The following is a 21,973-nucleotide window of genomic DNA, read 5'->3' as shown; positions in this document are numbered from 1 at the left end:
TGTCTGTATGTGGCCATAGGGTCGCGAGTAAAGATAGAAGCTAAGGCTGTTCCGTAGCAAAAATGTAAATCTTTTTTATTAGAACTTCCTGTTTCTTTTATACGGTTTATAAGGTTTAAGACTCTCTGTCTGTAACCAAACAGGATTTTATTCACCCTTCTCTATCTATGAATATAATCATCTCCTCCTAATACAGTGTTCAGGAGACCCTGAATTTGACTCCGTGAATTTTCACAAAGTGAACGAACACCTGTGTAAGCACAACCAAGGTTAAAAAAAAGAAAGAGAAAGAAGGAAAGAAAAAGGACATTACCATAAGCCTACTCCTGCTCTCTTTGTCACTCCCTTCGCAAGGGTGGTAACCATTATCCTCACTTCTAATGTGATACATTAGTTTTGTCTGATTTTGAACCTCATATAAGTGAAATCATACAGTATGCATTTTTTGCTGTTTGACTTATTTCACTCAACATGTTTTTGAGAGTCATATTGTATATAGTTATGATTTGTTTATTCTCACTGATGTGTAGTATTTCATTATAGAAATATACCAAGTTTATTCATTTTGTAGATGAACATTTGGGTTGCTTTCAGACTTTGATAACTACAAAAAATGTGTACATATCATTTGGTGAATATGTACAATGGATACATATATTCTGTTGGGTATTTAACTTGGAGGGGAATTGGAGTTTCCAAACTGGTGGTACCAATTTATGCTCTTTCTTTTCCTCACTAACAAACACTTGTCTAGCTTTTTCACTGTAGCATTCTGGTGGTGTGTAGCAGCCACATCACATTGTGGGCTTTCTTTTTAACATAAAATTTGCAATCTTAACAATTTTTAAGTATTCAGTTCAGTAGTGTTAAGTATATTCATATTGTTGTCACTTGTTTTTGAATTTAAATTTCCCTTAACACTTATAATTGAGCTTTTTTAATATGTTGATTGACCATTTAATTGTAAAGTGCCTGTTCAAGTCTTTTGCCCATTTTTCTACTGGGTTTTATGGATTTTTCTTAATGATTTGTAGTTTTTTTGTTTATTTTTTGTTTCCGCCTCCATCCCACCCCCCACTCCAGTTGAAGCCGTTGTTTCTCAGTCTAGTTGTGTAGGACATAGCTCCCTGGCCCATGCTGGTATGTATTATGAGCCTTGTGCTTCTCCCCCGACTGAGGCAGTCGGTCGGGCGCTCACAGTGGCTCACAGCAGCTCTCGCTGGCTGCCAGCAGCTCCTGGCAGCACACGACAGCCCACAGCAGCTCACAGCAGCACACAGCAGCCCGTGGCAGCCCATGGCATTTCACGCCGACCTCCGGCTGCTCACAGCAGCCCAGCTCCAGGAAGAGCCATTGTTCACAATCTTAGCTGCAGAGGGCACAGCTCACTGGCCCATGTGGGAACTGAACCGGTGACCTTGGCGTTAGGAGCACAGCGCTCCAACCACCTGAGCCACCGGGCAGGCCCCAATGATTTGTAGTTTTGTATAAATTCTGGGTACAAGTCCCATGTCTGATACATGTGTTGCAAAAATTTTCTCTTACTCCATTACTTGTCTTTGTACTTTTTAAATGATGTCTATTGATGAACAGAGGTTCTTAATTTTAGTATATTCCAATTTATCAATCTTTGCCTTATATAGTTGGTATTTTGACGTTCTACTTAAGAAATCTGTGTCTCCTGCAGTGTTTTGAATGTATTCTCTTATGTTTTCTCCTAAAAATTTTATTTTCACTTTTCACATTTAGATCTACAACCCATTTGATTTATGTGTGTGCGTTAGGTAGAGGTGAGAGTTTTCTTTTTTTTAAAATGTGATATTCAGTTGACATAGCACCATTTATTAAAATATGTATTTCCCACTTTATTGTATTTATTGTATTTTTCTCTCATAAATTACATGGCTGCGTATGTATAGGTTTTTTTGTTACATCTTGACCTCTGATAGTAAACCCTCCAGTTTTGTTGTTATTTTTCAATATTACCGTAGTTATTCTTGGCCATTTGCATTTCCATACACATTTTAGAATCAGTTTGTCAGTATTTACCATCTGTGTGACATTTGCATCACCTAGTATAGCACTTGCACATAGAAAGTCCTCAATATATTTGTTTAAATGAGATAACTCAGTACACACAAAAATTCCTAAATTGTAGTTCCCTCTGATTTTGCACAGAGCCTTTGAGCCTTGCCCTACTGGGCTCCTCTTACAATCTAATCACATCTTAAATTTTCTTTCTTCACAATTCTGTCCCCAATCACATCAGCTAATGGTGGACAGACAAATTAGCATTTTTTTAAATACTCCAATTCATAATTCCCCTTCCTAGAGAATTTGGTACGGAGTTTCAGTTTCAAAGTTTGGTAGGCAGGTCCTGATACAGTCTGAATTGCTGAGATGGTTTCTACATACTAGCAAACAATAACAGCTACCTTTATTAAGCATTTAAGTGCTTAAGTGCCAGACTCTGTGCTTAGAATTTTATACATAATCCCTGTTATTTCTTTTAACAACCCTGGGAGGTAATAGGTTGTGTTATCCCCCCTTGCAGGTGAAAATATTGAGGCTTACAGAGGGTAACTAGCTGACTCAAGCCTATATAGTTTATCCATTGCAGATACAGGGCTTGAACCTAGGCTTGTCTGGTACTACCTTTAAAATAATAATTTATTTTATTTACTCCATTAGTGATACCCAGCCTCTTTGCCATTATTCCTAAGAGTATGTCTTCCAAAATGCCTTGATTTTGTCTTCTTCCCACCCGCTCCCACGTAGTCACTGCTGCTTTCTCAGTCCATGTCCATTCTGGGATCAGCCCACTCTTATAACTTACTTACACGGTAGGCCCATTAGATTGCTCACTATTGAAAAATACTATCTCCATGGAAGATAATGCCACAAATTTTTGTGACTTTCAATGAAATTTAATTTTTCAAATGGAAATTGAGCCCCAGTTCTTTCCCGCATTCATTTATCTAGTACAGTAGCTAATTTGTCACCTAGCCCTTGAGGAACACTCATTGGCCTTTGGAATCTGAAAGAAAGGGATCGCTAAGACACAGCAAGTTATGGACTGTAATGCTGAAAATTAAACTGGCAGAGAACAGCAGCCATCTGATCATGACCACTATAACCTTGACAAAGCATTAAGGGGATCCCAGGAGGCTTTTCATATCTATTTGCAGACTCTTCATGTAGCCCTGCTACTTTGATTTGGCCCTAAATAAGACAAGTTGATGTATTAAATGGATATACTTTTTTGCCTTCGTGTGACATAAAAGGATTTTTAATAAAGAGATACATTCATTTCCTAGAAAACCTTTCCTTAAATACTGGGAACTGTGAAGAGAGATGGATAGGGAAATAAGAGAGTAAATATGAAAGAAATGAGGCAAATTGGGACACAGAAAACTTCAAGAAGACGTTGTTAGGTCTTCATATCCTAGTGTCAACCCTGAGTAAGGTTAGCACTTAAAAGTTTTAAATTTTTAATTATGGAATATTTTAGCATGTAGAAAAGTCAGAATAATAATGTTATCTATGTACCTATTAATCAGAATAGTAGCATTTCTTTGTATTAAAAACTCAATTGTTGCAGAAAAGCTGGACTTATTCATGGAATTTTGGAATATATTGCTTGCCAAAATAACATTATGAAAAATATTTCTCTTTTTATTTGAAGTGTATACTTAAACTCTAAAATGTTAGTTTTTTAGTAAGAAAATGTGAAGACTGAGTCTCTACTTTTAAATGTATTTGCTCAGCTCTATTTTAATTTGCCATGGAACTGAATCAGAGACTCAAAATGTAAAAGCCAGACTGAGCCTCAGATTATCCTGTCCACCCACTCATTTTGCAGATGAGATCCCATGGCAGTAGAGACCTGCCCAAAATCACATAACTAATTAGTGATAGGATTGGGTCATGATCATGCTAGCTCTCTTTCCGCTGCGGGGCTGTTTACATGTGTGTCAACTATAAGAAAACATTTTATAATGTTTTGTTTCCAAAGCATCAAATTTCAGTATGTATTCCTTAAACAGAAAATAGAAATAGAGTAACTTCAGAACATTCTACACATAGAAAAATTTCATGGGAAAAAGTTGCTGCCCTTGAGTTTCATATTTATTGTGCTTCATATGAGCTTAAGCCACACCTAGGTGAATGAAGTAAAAAGGTTGAGTAGTCTTTACAGAAAATCATTTTATGCTTTAAGAAATGCCACATTCTGCAAAGAATACAATTCCAATTTCTAAAATCAACTGCATAAACCTTATGGAAGTAACTGTCTTCCTGGTTTTTATTTTCACGCCCAGTAAATACACACTTCAAATCCCTGCTGGGAATTGGCCCCATTCTGAAAAATAAAATTTTTTTATGACCCTCAAGATTCAGTCTTTCCTCAAAAACACCAAAAATCTGCAGTCTCTGGCCCATGGAACCCCATAAAAGTAGTGCCCATGTGAGGGAAATGTAAATAACCTTCAGACAGAATCATAAGTTAATAGCTTTTCTGCCAATTTTTGAGAGAAAAGAGGGTGGGTGCTGATGTCAGCTGGAATTTTAGTCTGGTTTCTCCCCTAGCTCTGTCTTTGCTGATTAGTAAAACAAAGTACAGAGTCTATACTTTGTACCCTGTGGGATACAGAATGTACTCTACCTTATAACAGATTAGTTCTTTGGTAGAAACCAGTAAAGTAGATTTTTAAAATCAGAGTAATGCTTTGAGAGTCTTGTTACCATTCTAATAATTTCCTTACTATTCTTCTTTCTAAATTTGAGTTTTATAGGAATATGTATTGGAAATTGCTCCGAAAGATTGAAAATGAAAAAAAAAAATTGATGTTCAAATGCCTTTTATTCCATATTGTAAAACATATTTTGAGGTCTTCTCCAATTATTAAATGTCAGTCATCATTCCCTTTGGAAGTTCATTTTTACTTCCAAAATTTTCTGTCTCCCAATTTGCCCCTTAAAAATGTTGAAACTAACTTTAAAGGTTGCCAAGTTAGAGTGTTTATTGACAAAGCATCAATGTAGTGATAGTATGATCCTTGTTGGTAAGAGAAGAGGACTCCAATTGTTTACACCACAAGGCAATTTCCCCCTGCACTCCCAAAAAGCAATATTCACACCTTACATTAGTTTGGATTAAAATTTGTTTTACCAAATATTTTGAGCTTATGTCATAATCTCTGTCCTTCAGAGTTTCAAAACTAGTTGAAAGTAAAGGTTTCTGGACATAAAACTACTGTAAAAGCAAAAAATATATTTAATGGAATATTAAGCTCTAATTATAATCAGCAACTATGTACATTATAGTCTTCTCTAGTTAAAAGCAGAATGGCAGCTAATGCCCTTACTATGTGCCAGGTACTCTTCCAAATGTCTTTACGTGTATTATCTTATTTTTATCTTAACATTAACCCTACTAGGTAGGTACTTGTAAGAATCACCATTTTACACATGAGGACATTGAAGCACAGAGAGGTTAAGTAACTTAGCCAAGATCACACATCAAGTAAATGGTAGAGTTGGGACAGAATAAGTGCCAAATCACGGTGTTATGTTTTACGATATTCTATTACATCCATAAACTCCTTCAGAGGGACATTTGAACTGGTTTCAGAGTGGCACCTGTGGTCTTGGTGTTCATGTAAACCATTTTTGCTATAGAAAATGTATTTAGCCATAGATGCAAAGCAGTGCTGCTCTTCTACGTTTAGTCTTAGTCATTGACTTGGAGCTTCATTATCCTTAGAAAAAAGGGCCAGAATTTCGTTTTAGAAAAAGTGTACGCTTTATGTAATAACCGCATTTTAAAATTTAGTCTGAACTCGATTAACTTATGTGAATCTGAACAAGTTATTTTGATCACCTCTGCTAAAAAACAAAAGACGACAACAACAAAAAAACAGATGCTGCATCCAAACTAAGCTTTTTCCTGGATAAATTAAGAAAACAATTACCCAACTATTCCAGAGAGAAATGTCTTTAGTCCCTTGATGCTCCAAGGGTTATTAAAGTTTTACCTGCAGATAACCAAGACTTCCAGAAGTTACAAGTCATTTACTTCATTCACTACAGCTAAGAGAGGCCTGTGCTGCTGCCTCATAGGATTATTTCTTGCTGCATTTAACATGCATTAACAAGTATTTGGAAAGAGTTGAATTTCTTTTAGAAAGCTGAGTTGGCTTGTTGAGATCCTGTCCCAAAAAAACCTTGTATTTTTCTAATCCAGGTTTTAGATACAGCTTCTCAAAAGCTTTCTTCAGGAGCAAGTTTTACCAAATCATTGAGACCTTTTATTGGACTCAAAAATGTAAGAATTAGAGCACAAAGAAGAGGACGGTAGTATTTTCCTCTGTACTTAAAACTGACTGCATTTTTCCCATGTACTTTATAATTGTGTTTTAAGCGTGTCTCTTATGTTTTCCTCTGGCAGCCAGTGCCTCCATCATTCCCTATTATTTATGGTAGAACTTAACCTTCTGATGCTAAAATAAAAGGGAGGATGTGAAGGGGGAAGTTAGGGCGAAGACTCTTAGTTTAAACTTTCTCCACAGAAATTTTATTTTGATAATATTAACTAACATTATTTAACATCCAGATGAGCCACCTCTATCTGAGGAAGTTTACAAAAAGAGCAACCAGATTCCAGACAATTACACTTTATTACTCTGCTTGAAACATTAAGTAGTGGCTTAGGAAATATTATAGTTTTTCATCTCCTCTCCCTCTTGATGTTTATTGTTTATTATGTGGGAGAGGACCTGTTTGTCCAATAAGCATATTGCTTTTCTTGGAGCAGGTAACGCTAGGTCCATTTTGCATTTTGTTATATTCTCTGCCCCCTCATCTCTCTCCCCTTTGCCATCTCTCCCTACCCCCTGCTTCCCCTTCCCATCTCTTTCCCGTCTCTCCCACCCTGTGGGGAGAGAGTGCCCCACAGTCCCCACTCTCTCCTTTACCCCATAGCCACTTTTTTCATTCCTCTCCCTTTTCTCCTCCTTCCTCTCACCCTTCTCCCTGCTTCCCTTCCCTTTCTTTCCCCTCCTCATTTCCTACCTCTCTCTTCTATCTCCTTCCTCCTCCTTTTCTTCCTCTTCTCTATCCTCCTTTCCACAGTCACAATCACCTGTAATTCTGTATTCTCCTGGATCAGATCTTCACTGTCCAAGATTTTCAACAAAGGAGATAAATTTCACCTGGCTGATTAATTTGATGTTACAGACGGAGAATACTCTAGATGACACAAAAACACCCCCCATACATCAAATAATAGACTAACGATTTTTTTTAAAGACCAGAAAAATATATATACCCACCAAAATGTGAACATTATTTACTTGTTAATGGTGGAAATTATGAGCAATTTTTATGTTCTTTGTGTTTCTGTATTTTTCATATTTTCTGAAGTGTCTCTGTTATAAATGCTGTTTTTTAAAAATCATTTGATCGTCGGTGCCTCACCCCAGTAGATCCTTGTTTAGTGAAAGTAAAACAAAACAAAATGAGGACTCAGATTTGATCCTCCAATGAATATGAATTTGGTTTGCTATTTTGATATTCAGTTTTCCAGATCCTTTCAACTTTCAAAATGATGGCCCTTTGAACTGCAGCATGAATTCTCCAGCTATTGGTGCTCTCAGAGCACATAATGGATGTTAAATATACTCTCACAAGTTAGGCTTAAACTCTGAGTCCTACAAGACCTTTTCTGCCTTTCTCTACCCTCACCAAAATTTAGTTCATATTTTGTTTATTGTAATATTTCTATACTATAAGTGTAGTCAGTGTGACAGACTTGACAATTTATATACAGATTTGTTTTCAGCTCTGTTATCAGTCCCGTGGGGAGGGTCGCGAGGACTGGCATTGCTGAGCAGCCATTCTGTTATTGTTATACCTCATTGTTTTACCTTGTCTGTTGTCCTCAGTACTGTTGTTTATAAAAGGCATAAAATCCATGCTGTACTAGGCCATGATACCAACTGTTCCACAGTTAAATGTTAAAACTGCAAGTTCAGATTCAAGTTTGACCAGAAGAACTTCCAGACTGCCCTTCTCAGTTGGTTAGCTTAGGTGTAGAACGTAAATGTAAGACAAGATGAAGTGTTCTAAGTTGTGTATTCCCTAGCTATAGTGTACTCGTTTCAGAAAGGGTTAAATGGTGTAAGTAGTGAACGGGTTTCTAGCTGCAGGGGTTTTTGAAAAGAGATCTAGGAATTCTGCAGTTAATTGAATTCTTCAGGCATAAACTTACTGTCATTGAAAAATTTTGAGTGAGTGAAATTCTTTTGCTTTGCTACTAGATATAGTTCATACAGTGTCTTAGAAGTCCAGAATTCTTTTTTTTTTTTAAAGGATTTTATGCCTATTTATGCTGTTTGGACATTTTATATGGTAAACATGACATTTTAAAAGATTTTACACATTATTTCCTTGTTTTGCCCTTCTCCCTGTTTGGTTTTTGGGTCTTTTTGTTTGTTTGTTTGTTTGTCCTTCTTTCCTCACTTCCCCAAATCTGTATCACTGGTGTTTTTCCCCATTTTTCCCCATCTTGTGAGCAAAGTTTTAACAGTACGTAGAAAGTTAACTGCCTGGAGTCTTTTAAATATAAGTAACACGCAACCAGTAATAAGCTGTCGGTTGTTTTTTTGCTGCCTGCAAAGAAACATAAACACAGTGCTCATTTCTGGCAGGTTTTTACTGTCAGAGTTTCTCCTATTATATTTATCTTACAATTTGCCAGGGGGTGAAGTTATTAAGTTTTAGCAGCAGCCATCGATCAAGTTCACAAGTTAACACGATAAAGGCTCTGTGCCGCTCCGATCCGGGGAAATGATGATCCTCACTCGGTAATTAACTAAATGAGAAAGTTAAATCTTACTTGAGAGCTGGGAGAGATGAAAGAGAGGTGTTTGTCAGTTTCTCAGTGGAAATTAGAAGCAGTTTTCTGCAATTCCCTAAGCTGCTGCTCTGTCATATTTTACATAAGCACTGGGAAAACGTCTTGTAATTAGTGCTGTCATGGAGGATTTTTTTTTTGCTGAAGGATGTTGGAATAATTCATTAGATTATCAAGAAAGGCTTGTGTCCTGAAATGATTAGCACAGTGAAATTTAAACCATTAACGATAACAAGTTTAGAGCTTGCTGCAGTGCAGAGGCACCCGGGGTATGTCTGTGCCTATTTCAATCATTTCTTATAATTAAACATTATGTCCTTTTTTTTCCTTTATCACTAAGACCCATCCAAAAATCCTTTTAAGGTGGCACTGCCTACATCAGTGGGTTTACCAGCCTTGGAGGTGTGTGTAGTTAGTAGCTATAATAATGCAGCAGTAAATTAAACTGCTGTGAGTTTCTTGGTTTAGAACAAAAGAACCTATCGCCCTGGAAGCTATAAAGTTGCATGAGGGAACCCACTACAGAAACGAGAGCCCCAATTTTGAAACCTAAAAATGTTAAGTGGCTATCCTATCCCTTTACCTCAAAAATCTGGAAATAATCAAAATGGCTTTGCTTTGCTTTTGGTTAATTTTTTATCTGGCTTTTCCTATAATTAATAAATAGAAAAAAAGGTTGGCAAGTGTCCAGTCCTTAAATAATCATATATACTGGTACATTTGTGAGTTTATTTCCTAGTGAGTTTTATTTAAAAGAATTGAAATGATTACATGCTTTTTCTTGTTGGTTATTAGAAACCAGTCAGATTCATAATGTGAACTTCCTTCTGCTGACAAATCTGCCCCTTCCTGTCTTCCACGTTCACTAATCAGATCTGACATATTTATGAGTTCACCTAATATGTAATCATATTTAGTAGAAGCTGTTAAAATATTAATGCAATAATCCCACTGAAAAATGTAATATTTACTTCTGTTGCAATGTATGTCCCATTCTATATGTACAGCCACCATTTTCTTTTCATTTGCACTCTCACCTTCCAAGAAGATAATAGACTATGTTTTTGTTTTTTTAGAAGTCTTCTTCTTTTTTTTCTTTTTTTTTTAAAGATTTTATTGGGGAAGGGGAACAGGACTTTATTGAGGAACAGTGTGTACTTCCAGGACTTTTTTTTTGTTTTTCCCCCAAGTCAAGTTGTTGTCCTTTCAGTCTTAGTCGTGGAGGGCGCAGCCTCCAGGTCCAGTTGCCATTGCTAGCTGCGGAGGGGGCGGCCATCCCTTGCGGGAGTTGAACCGGCAACCTTGTGGTTGAGAGGACACGCTCCTACCAACTGAGCCATCCAGGAGCTCAGCGGCAGCTCAGCTCAAGGTGCCCTGTTCAATCTTAGTTGCAGGGGCGCTGCCCACCATCCCTTGCGGGAGTCAAGGAATCGAACTGGCAACCTTGTGGTTGAGAGCCCACTGGCCCATGTGGGAATCGAACCAGCAGCCTTCGGAGTTAGGAGCATGGAGCTCTAACTGCCTGAGCCAACGGGCCAGCCCTAGACTACTTTTTTGATCACTGAAAATTTTAAAGGTTTTTTTAAGAACTGAAAACTGGAATGTTAAAAATTATGATCCCACTTTTGAGCATTCGTTACCTTTTACTCTGTGTGTTCAATTTATGGCCAAATTCTTTCCGTTTCTCTTGAAATCCCCTTGTTAAAAGATGGCCAAATACCAATGGGCTTTATCCCTTCTGGGTTCATTTTTCTTTTCTATCCTGTCTCTTTGGGAGTTCTAGATCTGTTCTGGACCTCCCTGCTACCATGTTTCCCCGAAAATAAGACCTAGCCAGACAATCAGCTCTAATGCGTCTTTTGGAGCAAAAATTAATAATAAGACCCTGTCTTATTTTACTATAAGACTGGGTCTAATATAATATAATATATAATATAATACCAGGTCTTATATTAATTTTTGCTCCAAAAGATGCATTAGAGCTGATTGTCTGGCTAGGTCTTATTTTCGGGGAAACACTAAGGTATCCGTCCCTTAGGTGTGCTTACTTCAGTTCTAGTCAAAATGTAGACAATACCATTTCCTCTTAATTCAACCAAGACCATGTTGACTCTAAGAGGTACTTTTACAAAGACTCAATGAAAAACAGTAGAAAAAAGAACTTTAAAATCAAGGTGTTTGTATTCTTATTTAACTAAAGCCTGGCAACAGCCAACAGAGTATAGTATAGACCTTTTAAAAAATCTCCCCTTCCCCTTCTACGCTTGAATGTTTTTCATTGTTTCTCCCAGACACAGGCGCAAGAACCCTGGTTCTATCTCCATCCAGGTTAATGTACCACATTAAATTTTGAAGGATCAGCCCTATTGAAGAAGTAAAGCATTATACTGAAATAAATGTGTATTATAATCCAAACCTACAATTCTCAACAGGCCCTTTCTCCTTCCTCTCTTGTGAGGTTAAAATACATTTCTTTTAAGCACTTCCTAATCTGCCTCTTCTAACTATAGCCATAATCACCTCTTGCCTGGATTATTTCATCAGCTTTCTAATCTGTCTTCTTCCTCTGCTTTTGTAACTTGCTCTTGTTTCCCCTTCCCACCTCCCCAGCCCGCCCCCCATTCTCTGTGTGGCAGCCAGTGTAAATATTTCTTAAGCAGAAATCAAATAATGTCATATTTAACTACTTCAAAACCTCTAGGGGCTCTCTTTTACATTTAGGATGAAATCCACACTCCTACTGTGTCCCAGAAGGCTGTATGATCTGGCCCCAGGCCACCTCACTGAACTCATTTCCCACCACCATCCCCCTCATTCACTCAGCCCCAGCCATTTTAGCCTTCTTTCTGTCTTTCACTTGAACACACCTTGGACTTGCTTTTCCTCCTGCCCAGAAGACTTTTCCTCCAAATCTTCGCAAGACTCACTCTCATCATTCAGAGCTCAGCTCATATATTACCTCCTTCAGGATCATTTCATGACCACCTCAGTTAAAGTAGGTTGTACTGCTACTCACTCCCTATTTTATGTTACGTTATTTTGTTTTTTTCACAATACTTACTGGTTTCTGAAATTAACGTATTTATTGTATATTCTCCGTCTATCCTTCCCCAGAAAGGTAGAGAAACTTTGTGTGCTCACCGCGGTTTTCCTAGTACCTAGAAAAGTGCCCAGCACAGAATAGTCACTCAGTAAATGGTTGTTGGTTGATTGATAACTCTAAAGTCCCAGCCTTAGTCAAAATTCTTGTCCTATGCCTCCTAGGCTGCAGCCTTAGTATCCCCAGCAACCCTGGCTCATTTTATTCTTTCATTCATCATCTTAATCATTATATCCTCTTTCCCCTACCGTGGGTTTCAATGCCAGTCTTTCTTCAGCGCCCTTCTTAAAGCCAAACTGAAATATCATTTGCATCTCTCTAGTCATAAATATTATTCTTTTCACCTAGGCTTTGCTCCCCTAATTCCAAATGGTGTCCTATGTCTGGAACATTTTCTTTCTCTAGTTACCACACCCTTCCTTAGTGGTTAAATAAAGCAGGGTTTGCATGCACACTAGAAACATCTGTCATTCTACCATGAAGGTTAGCCAGTCCATGCTGTATCTTCCAACCTGTACACAATACAATTAGCAAATACAGCATACTTAATATTGCAGTGGTGTGTTGGTTAGGCTAATTGGTGTCTGCAAGTGTGTTATTTTCCCCTGCTGGTCCCTGGCAGCAGCTTCAGAGAAATCCATGGTAATTTTGAAAGCAGTGCATGTAATATGTTTTCAGGGGGGGAAAATGTTAGCCCTCAGCCGCTGAGGATAGTCGTATAAATACTTAAGTTCTTTCATTTTGTGTGCTTGTCACCTGACAGCTTCTTTTTTTCTTTTGGAGATAACTGTTCATTGTAAACAGAAAAGCGGAAGAGGAGATGTGCAGGGGTGGCAGAAAGTTAGTGTTACCATTAAACTGAGGTTGTTTGTCAGCTTTCCTAGACACTTGAGCAGTAGTGGTTGAGTCATCAGGCTTTTGTTGAGAAAGCCAAATCAATTCTATTGCCACCAGTGACCATTACCTTCTCTCCCATATACTCTAATATACAACCTTTTGATTTTTTAATAATTGAACTTTTTCACTGTGCCCTTGTGGATTTTCAAAGGTTCTCAAATTGAAATTTTGCTGCATTTACTTTAGACATTAGTAGAAAAATCTGTATGGGAGAATGATAGAAGGAAGAGGGTTGATAGCAAAGGCCTGTATCTGCAGAGTTCTCTACAAATGTAATATCTTAGTTACAAGTGAAATTAAATTATAGTGGCATTTATCCTTAGGAAAACACTATTCTTAGAAGTTTAAAAAGTCAATTTTATTAAGATAATTTACATATAATAAAATACATCCATTTTAAGTATACAGTTCAATAAATTTTGGCAAATGTATACACCTGTGTAGCAGTCAAGCTATAGAACATTTTCATTGCCCCCAACTCCCCTTGTGCTCTTAGTCCCACTCCCACATCCAGCCCCAGGCAACCACGGGTCAGTTTTCATCATTAGAAATTAGATTTGTTTGTTCCTAGAGTTTCATATAGGTAGATTCATAAAGTATGTACTCTTTTGTGCCTGGCTTCTTTCGTTCAGCATGTTTTTGAGATTATTCTTTGTCATTTTGTGTGTATCCGTAGTTCATTCTTTTTACTGATGAGTACTATTCCATTGTATGGCTATATTACAATTTGTTTATTAGTTCAACTCTTGATGGACATTGGGATTCTTTCAATTTGGGACTATTATGAATAAAACAGTTGTGAATATTCATATACAAGTCTTTGTGTGGAAATATGTTTTCATGGAGGGGGGGTGTGAATACCTAGGAGTGGAATTGCTGGGTCATGTGGTAAGTATATGTTTAACTTTATAAGAAACCGTCAACCAGTTTTCTAAAGTGGTTGTACCGTTAAACATTACTGCCAGCAATGTGTGAGACACCCAGTTGCTCATCATTCTTGCCAATACTTGGTATGGTTGGTCTTTTTAATTTTAGCCATTCCAGTAAGTACGTGGTAGTGTCTCATTGTGATTTTAATTTGCGTTTTCCTAGTGACTAATGATGTTGAACATCATTTCATATACTTATTGGCCATCCGTGGACTGTGTGTGTGTGTGTGTGTGTGTGTGTGTGTGTAGCATCTGTTCAAATCTCCTGCCTATTAAAAAAAGAGGGTTATTTGTTCTCTTATTATCAACTTCTGAGAGTACCTTATATATTCTAGATACAAGTCCTTCATCAAATACATATATCGCAAATATTTTCTCCTAGTTTGTGATTTGTATTTTTGTTTTCTTCACTGTATTTTTGAAAACCAGAAGTTTAAAATTTTGACACATGCCAACTTACCTATTTTTTTTCTTTTGTAAGAGGAGTTTGCACTTTTTTTGTGCTTTTGTGCCCTACCTATGAAGTGATTGCCTATCCCAAGAGCACCAAGATTTTCTCCTATGTTTTCTTCTAGAAGTTCTCTTTTACCTCTACATATAAATCTGGAATCCACTTATGCTAATTATTGTATATGATCTAAAGCAAACAACAGGTTCATTTTCCTAAATTGATATCCAGTTGTTTCAACATCTTTGTTCAAAAGACTAGTCTTTCCCTATTGAATTATTTTGGTACCTTTCTCAAAAATCAACTGGCCATATGTGAGTCTATTTGTGGACCCTCTTCGATTCTGTTCCATTGATATCCATGTTTGTCCTTACAGCAAACCACATTTTCTTGATTACTATTGCTTTACTATAAGTCTTGAAATTCGGTAATATGAGTCCTCCATCTTTGTTTTTATTTTTCAAGATTGTTTTGGCTAAAGTTTGCATTCCATACAAATTTTAGAATCAGCTTGTCAACTTGCCTGCTGGGATTTTGATTGATATTGCATTGATTCTATAGATCAGTTGGAAAGAATGAACATCTTAACAATATTGAGTCCAATTTATAAACATAATATATCCATTTATTTGTCTTTAAATTTCCCATAGCAATGTTTGTAGTTTCAGTTTACAAGTATTGCACATGTTGTTAAATTTATTCCTAAATGTCACATTTTTTTAATGCTACCATAAATTGTATAGGCAGACAGTTTTTAAAAATGTATTTCAGGGTGCCCGGTTAGCTCAGTTGGTTGGAGCATGGTGCTGATGCCACCAATGTTGCCAGTTCAATCCCCGTGTGGGCCACTGTGAGCTGCGCCCTCCTTTAAAAAAAATTAAATGAAATGAGTATAGTGGTTACCCTTAGGGAGGCTGGTGACCTGGAAAAAGGAGCGCAAGGCTGGGCTTGTGAGGCTCGTGATAATCCATTTCTCGATCTGGGTGCTGGTTATATGGGTATGTTCACCTTGTGAAAATCTATCAAGCCGTACACTTAAAATTATGCACTTTTATGTACATTATACCTCAATCAAAATTAAACTGGAAAAATATATATTACATAGTGAGAAAAGGATGTATTTTCAAAAAGAGGGGGAGAGTCCAACACCAGCAGTGTTATAGTGTCATTAAGAGTGTTGATTTATTGGGTACTTTACTGTGTTCCAGGTGAGCTAAACATACTTTTCTTAGATTATTTTATTTGATCCTCACAAAAACCCAGTGAAATAGATTCTGCAGTTATTCTTATTTTACAGGAGGGGGGGATACAGAGACTCAGGAAAAAAATCAAGTTATTTATTCCATGTCACACAGCTGATAAATTGAGCCAGAATTTGAAGCCAGTTCTTTCTACTCTAGGGCCAAAGCTCTTAATACAATATGGTGTAGTGGTTAAGAGTAACTCATCTGAAGCGATGATGGATATGAGTGTGTGTCTTTCTACCTCACAAGGAAATCCTCTGAGTGGTGGTGACTAAAATGTACCAGCTCGAGTAACCCAGTGGTAAATACATGAACTCTCAGTTTCTACTTCATTTCTAATAGTCAAATGTTTTAGGTCCCATTATGATTTGATCATTGAAAGTATAAGAAAGTCTTGACTGAACTTTAGCTGCTGCAGTGGGATAACCAAACTTGTGAGGTCCTTAGACATTTCTATCTGTTAATAAGTCTGATAGCCACTGATCAAAGCACGACTCCCCATGATTATAGTAACAGCTGGTTTGTTTAAGGTATAAACAGAATAATTTCAGTACCTTACTGATTATTGTTCTCTGTTACTGACATTTCTGGTCTTTAGCCAGAAAATAGTATTCTGGTTAGCACCCGTCTCCGGTCCATTTCCACCTTTTACAAGGCAAAGGACAACTATATAAAATATGGTGGAGTGGGACGTTTTGGTTATTGGAATGAGAAGTGGCATTTGGTCAAGCTTGTAAAACCACCTGTTTGTTAGCTTTCTAAATCTTATTACATAGTTCATGAATTTTCCCTTTCTGAGATACGAATAAAAAACCTACACCAAAAGCAGCCCCGAAGTCCCCGTAGGCCTGTGTCCAACAAGGTGCTTATTAATCATTTTCAGTCTGTGTCATAGACAACAGTGGCATTTATGCCAGAAAACATCCACCTCTGTACACCAGGGTTTGCTGTTTACAGGTGTCAGCGCTTTCTGTGTAAATGGAATGGCTAATGAATACCATTCTTGAAAATGGACTTTCAGCTGTGTATCAGGAATCATTTGTAAAGAGGCCTGCATGTAGGATTTAACATTTAGAAATTAAGACAAGCCTGTGCCTTAAATAGCAGAAGTTGATTATCCAAGTTTGATAAGTTTTATGGCACATTGAATATATATACCTAGGCAGGTATGTACCATTAGTGACATGGGTTTCCCCGCCAAAATGGGATTGCCTCAGGTAAATATGCTGAAGATTCATCAGATTATTTTGAAAAGTACCCAGTTGTATCACTTTGTGGTTATACTCTAAAGAAAACTTTCTTCAGACTAGCAAAAGTTTCCGTTGATTTCTGAGTCTCCTAGTGTGCCCCAGTCTCCAACTTGGGTATGGTTCTTGTATCCTTTTTTTTCCCCTCATACCCCATTTCCAGTCTATCAGCAAATTCAGTTGGCCTTGCCTTCAAAATGTACATTGAATCCCATTATTTCTCACCACCTCTGCAGCTACCACTCTAGTCCAAACGATTGTTGTCTTTTCTGTGGACTGCTATGAAGTAGTCTCCTAATTAATCTCCTTATTTCCATTCATATCCCCTACAGTCTATTCTCCATACAGCAGTGATCCTTTTAAAAGGTGACATCATGTCACTGTTGGGCTTCTAGGAACTTCTCCATGTGCAGTTTCTCATCCTCTAGACTTACCTCTCCAGGAGGGAGTCTGAATTTCTTCCATGGTGTTTCAAGGCTCTAAGAAGGAGTGAGCGGAAGCTGCCTGGGCTCAGAAGCACCAGAATGTCACTTTCTCCACATTCTGTTAGTCAAAGCCCAGATTCAAAGGCTCGGACAAATTCTACCTCTCGATGGGAGAAACAGCATTTGTGTTCAGGGAGGGTTGTTATTGTGTGAGGCCCTCTTTGAAGATTAGCTCCCACCACACAAATGACCTGGGTGATCTGGCTTGGACTACTTCTCCAACTTTATTTCTCCTCGCTCACTTGGCTCCAGACACCCTGGACCCTCTTGTTGTTTTTGAACATGCCAGACAGACTTCCTCAGACCTTACTTAGCTCTCAAAATTCCTATTGCCTAGACCATTCTTACCTCATGTCACAAAATGTCTAGTTCCTCATTCCCTTCATGTTTCAGTTCAAATGTCATCTCCTTAGGGAAACTATCTCTGGCCCCTTATACTTAAATAACAATATTAGGGTTTTTCTTAATTGCTGCATAACAAATTACCACAAATGTAGCAAGTTAAAGCAACACCCACCCATGAGCTCACAGTTCTCTAGGTCAGAAGTCTGGCACAGCATGGCTGGGTCCCTGGCTCAGAGCATCACAAGGGTTGGCCAGGCTGAGTTCTCATCTGGAAGCTCTGGGGGGAAATCCTCTTCTCAGCCTGTTATTGGCAGAATTCAGTTCCTTGCCTGTGTAGAATTAAGGTCCCCATTTCCTTACTGGCTGTCAGCTCCTAGAAGCTTGTCACACCGTCTCCTTTCTCTTCTGCAACCCATTGGAGAAAACTCTGCTTTTAAAGGGCTCATTTGATTAGGTCAGACCCACCAGAGTAATCTCCCAGTCTTGAGGTCATTTGGTTTGGGGCTTTAATTAAATCACAGCAATACATATGTGTTTGCTTAAATAAGTGAGAGAAGCAGTGGTACGTAAGGGGCCAGGAATCTTCGGGAGGCCATTTTACAATGGTCCTGTGATAACATATCTGTTTTTTCTATCCCTTTATCCCCCTTTGTTTTTCTTTGTAGCACTGTTAACATCGTATTTTTTTATTTATTTGGTTTTTAACTGCTGTTACTGATGATAGAGATTGTTATTTTTGTTCAGTGTTGAATTCCTCACACCTAGGGTAGTATTGGGCACATTGTAGGTGCTCAATTAATAGTTATCGACTGAACCATAAAAAAGACTTTGAGGCATATCAATTTGATAACAGCAAAGATGGGATTTTTTGGAAGGAAAGATTAAGCATATAAATGTTATTTAAGCTTTAGCTCCATAGGTACCAGTCTTAAATTGTTCATTGGCTCATCTTTGCATGGAGGATTTCTTATTTGACTATTAAAAACTAAGTTGTGAATAAGTAATTGTATAAATGTCCAGTAACTGGTGTACATGTAGACAAGAAAAAGCAAATTAGCTATCTTGCTTGCTAGTGATAATAACATGCTTTCAACTTTCGGTTTTCATCTGTATATCTTCAAATAATATTTTCCTGTGAACTTTTGGAAATGGATGCCTAGTTGTCCAGCAGCATTCCTAATTTACCAACTTACTGTGGAATTTCTGTGGCTTTCCATGTAATTGCTGTTCACAAACATCCAATTACTGATAGAGTAGCAGAGTGAGCTCTATCATATAGACATAACATAGCATGCCAGACCAGAAAATTACACATTTGCCTCATTTTCGATACTTACTGTTATGTGTTTCTTTTAATCCACCCTTTCTACAGACAAAACTTGCCAATGGCACTTCCAGTATGATTGTGCCCAAGCAACGGAAACTCTCAGCAAGCTATGAAAAAGAAAAGGAACTGTGTGTCAAATATTTTGAGCAGTGGTCAGAGTCCGATCAAGTGGAATTTGTGGAACATCTTATATCCCAAATGTGTCATTACCAACATGGGCACATAAACTCGTATCTGAAACCTATGCTGCAGAGGGATTTCATAACTGCTCTGCCAGGTATGTCTACGGGTGTTTGTGAGCCATTAATTTGCCTGGAAGATATGTTATAATGGTAATGGTACTGGATCTTCAGCTATACATCTCTTTTTAAGTCTTTTATTGGCTTGATTTTTACAAACTGAGTCCTTTCATCGTACCCTCTTGGGGTGTAAATACCAAAAAAAAAATCAAACTCTGGAAATAGAGACACCTCTTATCCCTGTCTCCTTCCTGTCTCCTGTTCTTCTATTTACCCTGTTTTTACCCACACCAGTCCCAATAACATTTTCTCCAAGGTGTTACTTGGTTTGAGATGTCTTTCATAATGTGTCTTAGTTTCAAGCTGTTAACTTAATGTACGTGGATTTGGATTTCTAAGCAAGCTTATCACCAGAATATTTAAATTGTAAGAATGAATAAGAAACATTTTTGAGTATTTTAGAAAGAAGGGTATCTCAGGAGCTTTGTTGTGACATTAAATATGTAAATTCCAGGCTTTGCAATCTCACTGTGCACAGTAATCAAATAGCTATTGTAAACTAAATACGGATACAGATGTAGGTGTAGATACAGAGATATAAATGTGTTTTTAGAATATATGTACTTAAATATGTACATAGACACACTTAAACATATATGCATGCACACACACATACACTTAAAATATTTTTCTTTGGAGGGTGCTGTGGTTGTTTTACTGAATTCTACTTTTTTTTTTAAAGATTTTATTGGGGAAGGAGAACAGGACTTCGAGGACTTTTATCCAAGTCAAGTTGTTGTCCTTTCAGTCTTAGTTGTGGAGGGCGCAGCTCAGCTCCAGGTCTAGTTGCTGTTGCTAGTTGCAGGGGGCACAGCCCACCATCCTTTGCGGGAGTCAAACCAGCAACCTTGTGGTTGAGAGGATGCGCTCCAACCAACTGGGCCATCTGGGAGCTCAGCGGCAGCTCAGCTCAAGGTGTCGTGTTCAATTTTAGTTGCAGGGGGCACTGCCCACCATCCCTTGCAGGAGTCAAGGAATTGAACTGGCATCCTTGTGGTTGAGAGCCTACTGGCCCATGTGGGAATCGAACCAGCAGCCTTCGGAGTTAGGAGCATGGAGCTCTAACCACCTGAGCCACCGGGCCGGCCCTGTTTTACTGAATTCTTAATGGTCATCTAGGACACTGCATAGACATCAGTGTTGAGGGAAATGCTATCTCAGGAAAATAGAAGGTTCTCATCTGTGTTAAAAGCTCATTTTAAAAGAAAACACAGTACAAAGATGAGCTGAATTTGTACCTGTATCTTTCGTTATGTAGAATAAATTTTTGCCCCCTCTTCACTCACCGGATTTTGTTTTAGCCACAGGCAAACAGTTTTCATTGTGCAAACAGCCTGTGTGTGCCTGACTGTGCACTCCCCATTCACTGGTACACACTACTAGCTCTCAAGCATACACCACTAAGAATGAGCAGGCGTTGATTAGACCAGGGTACCGTTTGCCTAATACTGATCCCTGGTGTGTATCTGCTGACCACTTTATAAGATACTAAATCATCAGTCTAATGCTGTACAGCCATTTTAACTTATAAACCTATACCATCTGGCTACATTTAGTAAACCAAACTACTTCAAAAAATGGCTGTAATCCATTAATGTAATGGGTTTGTTTGAAGTGTTAGGTGAAATTACTTCCAAAGACTTATTATAGGGACATAGTGAAAGATCAGGAGCAATTTGGTGGCAGCCATTAAAAACACAGGAGTGGATTTTGGAAACTTCTGGTGGTGTAGAAAGTTTCACTATAAAGATGCAAGAATTTTTCCATCATTGTATTTTGCATGAAGAACTAATTATTATATCTTTAATTGGCATATAGTTATGTTCCTTTAATAAGAATGAGGTGATGGATGCCTCCATCTGTTTATGCTTAAATATGAACATGTGATGCCAGCCAAACAAGATCCATTTAATGCTTTCTTTTCCAAATCTGTTGAAAAATGTGACTGATATCCATACAATCTTTATAATTAAAATAATGTTTACACACGTTTGGATTGTTGCTAATGGTGTCCAAGTATGTCTTTGTATGATTCAGGGGAAAGGCAGAAAATGAAACGTGGTATTCTCTTTCCTGTTTGTTAAGTCTGTGCCTAAGGGAGTCAAAGTATAAAGGTATCCTTCTGCACTATGTGCGTCTTTAGCAAACCTGGGTTATGTAGCCTGTAAATAAAACTAATTTTGAATGTTTTTGTCTCACTTGTGAATTAGAACAGCAGCCAAAAGGTTTATTAGTGCGATCATCTTACTTTATAGGTTTTGTTCCTCTGAGACCTCAGTACAAATTTGGGTGGTAGAGAATTTTAATTGGGAAGCCATCTAGTTTACACAGCCCAAGATCTACTTCCCCTGTTTTTTCTGTACATCCTGCAAAATAGTCTCTGAAATTCTAACCAAGTTATCTATATAGTCTGGGATTTTTTTCATTTTTGGTCAACTGTCATTTAGGTTTTATGGCAGCAACTGTTCTCAAATATGTTTTTTTTTAAAACATCTGAAATTAAACTCATCCTTGAACTTAAACGTACTTCTCTGTCTTTCCTCTTGGGATGTTCCTATACCAATCTGTATTTCTTTCTTCTCTCCTTTCTGCATGCCCAAAATTCTATAACCCAGCACATTCTGACTTAGTGCCTCTCCCCCAGTACATTTAAAGGATATTTCTTTTACTGAACAGCTTTGGAACTGCAGCAGTAATAGAAACAGAATGAGAAATGGACCTAATATAGAGATTTGGGG

General features: G+C 37.8%; 1 protein-coding gene across 12 annotated transcripts in view; it reads left to right on the top strand.

Moving 5' to 3' along the window:
* Positions 1-21,973, top strand: part of BTRC (beta-transducin repeat containing E3 ubiquitin protein ligase) — a 167,740-nt gene that overhangs the window by 119,264 nt on the left and 26,503 nt on the right. For all 12 annotated transcript variants that reach the window (XM_019724949.3, XM_019724948.3, XM_019724946.3 and 9 more), the window contains one exon: positions 18,982-19,213. In XM_019724949.3, coding sequence (XP_019580508.1) covers positions 18,982-19,213 — 232 coding nt within the window. The remainder of the gene's footprint in view (positions 1-18,981; positions 19,214-21,973) is intronic.

The sequence above is a fragment of the Rhinolophus sinicus genome, chromosome 15, assembly GCF_057876585.1.
Source record: "Rhinolophus sinicus isolate RSI-liver-muscle chromosome 15, RSI-T2T, whole genome shotgun sequence".
Classification (NCBI taxonomy): Eukaryota; Metazoa; Chordata; class Mammalia; order Chiroptera; family Rhinolophidae; genus Rhinolophus; species Rhinolophus sinicus.
The sequence above is the reverse complement of the archived record's forward strand: the minus strand, read 5'-3'. Positions and strand labels throughout refer to the sequence as shown.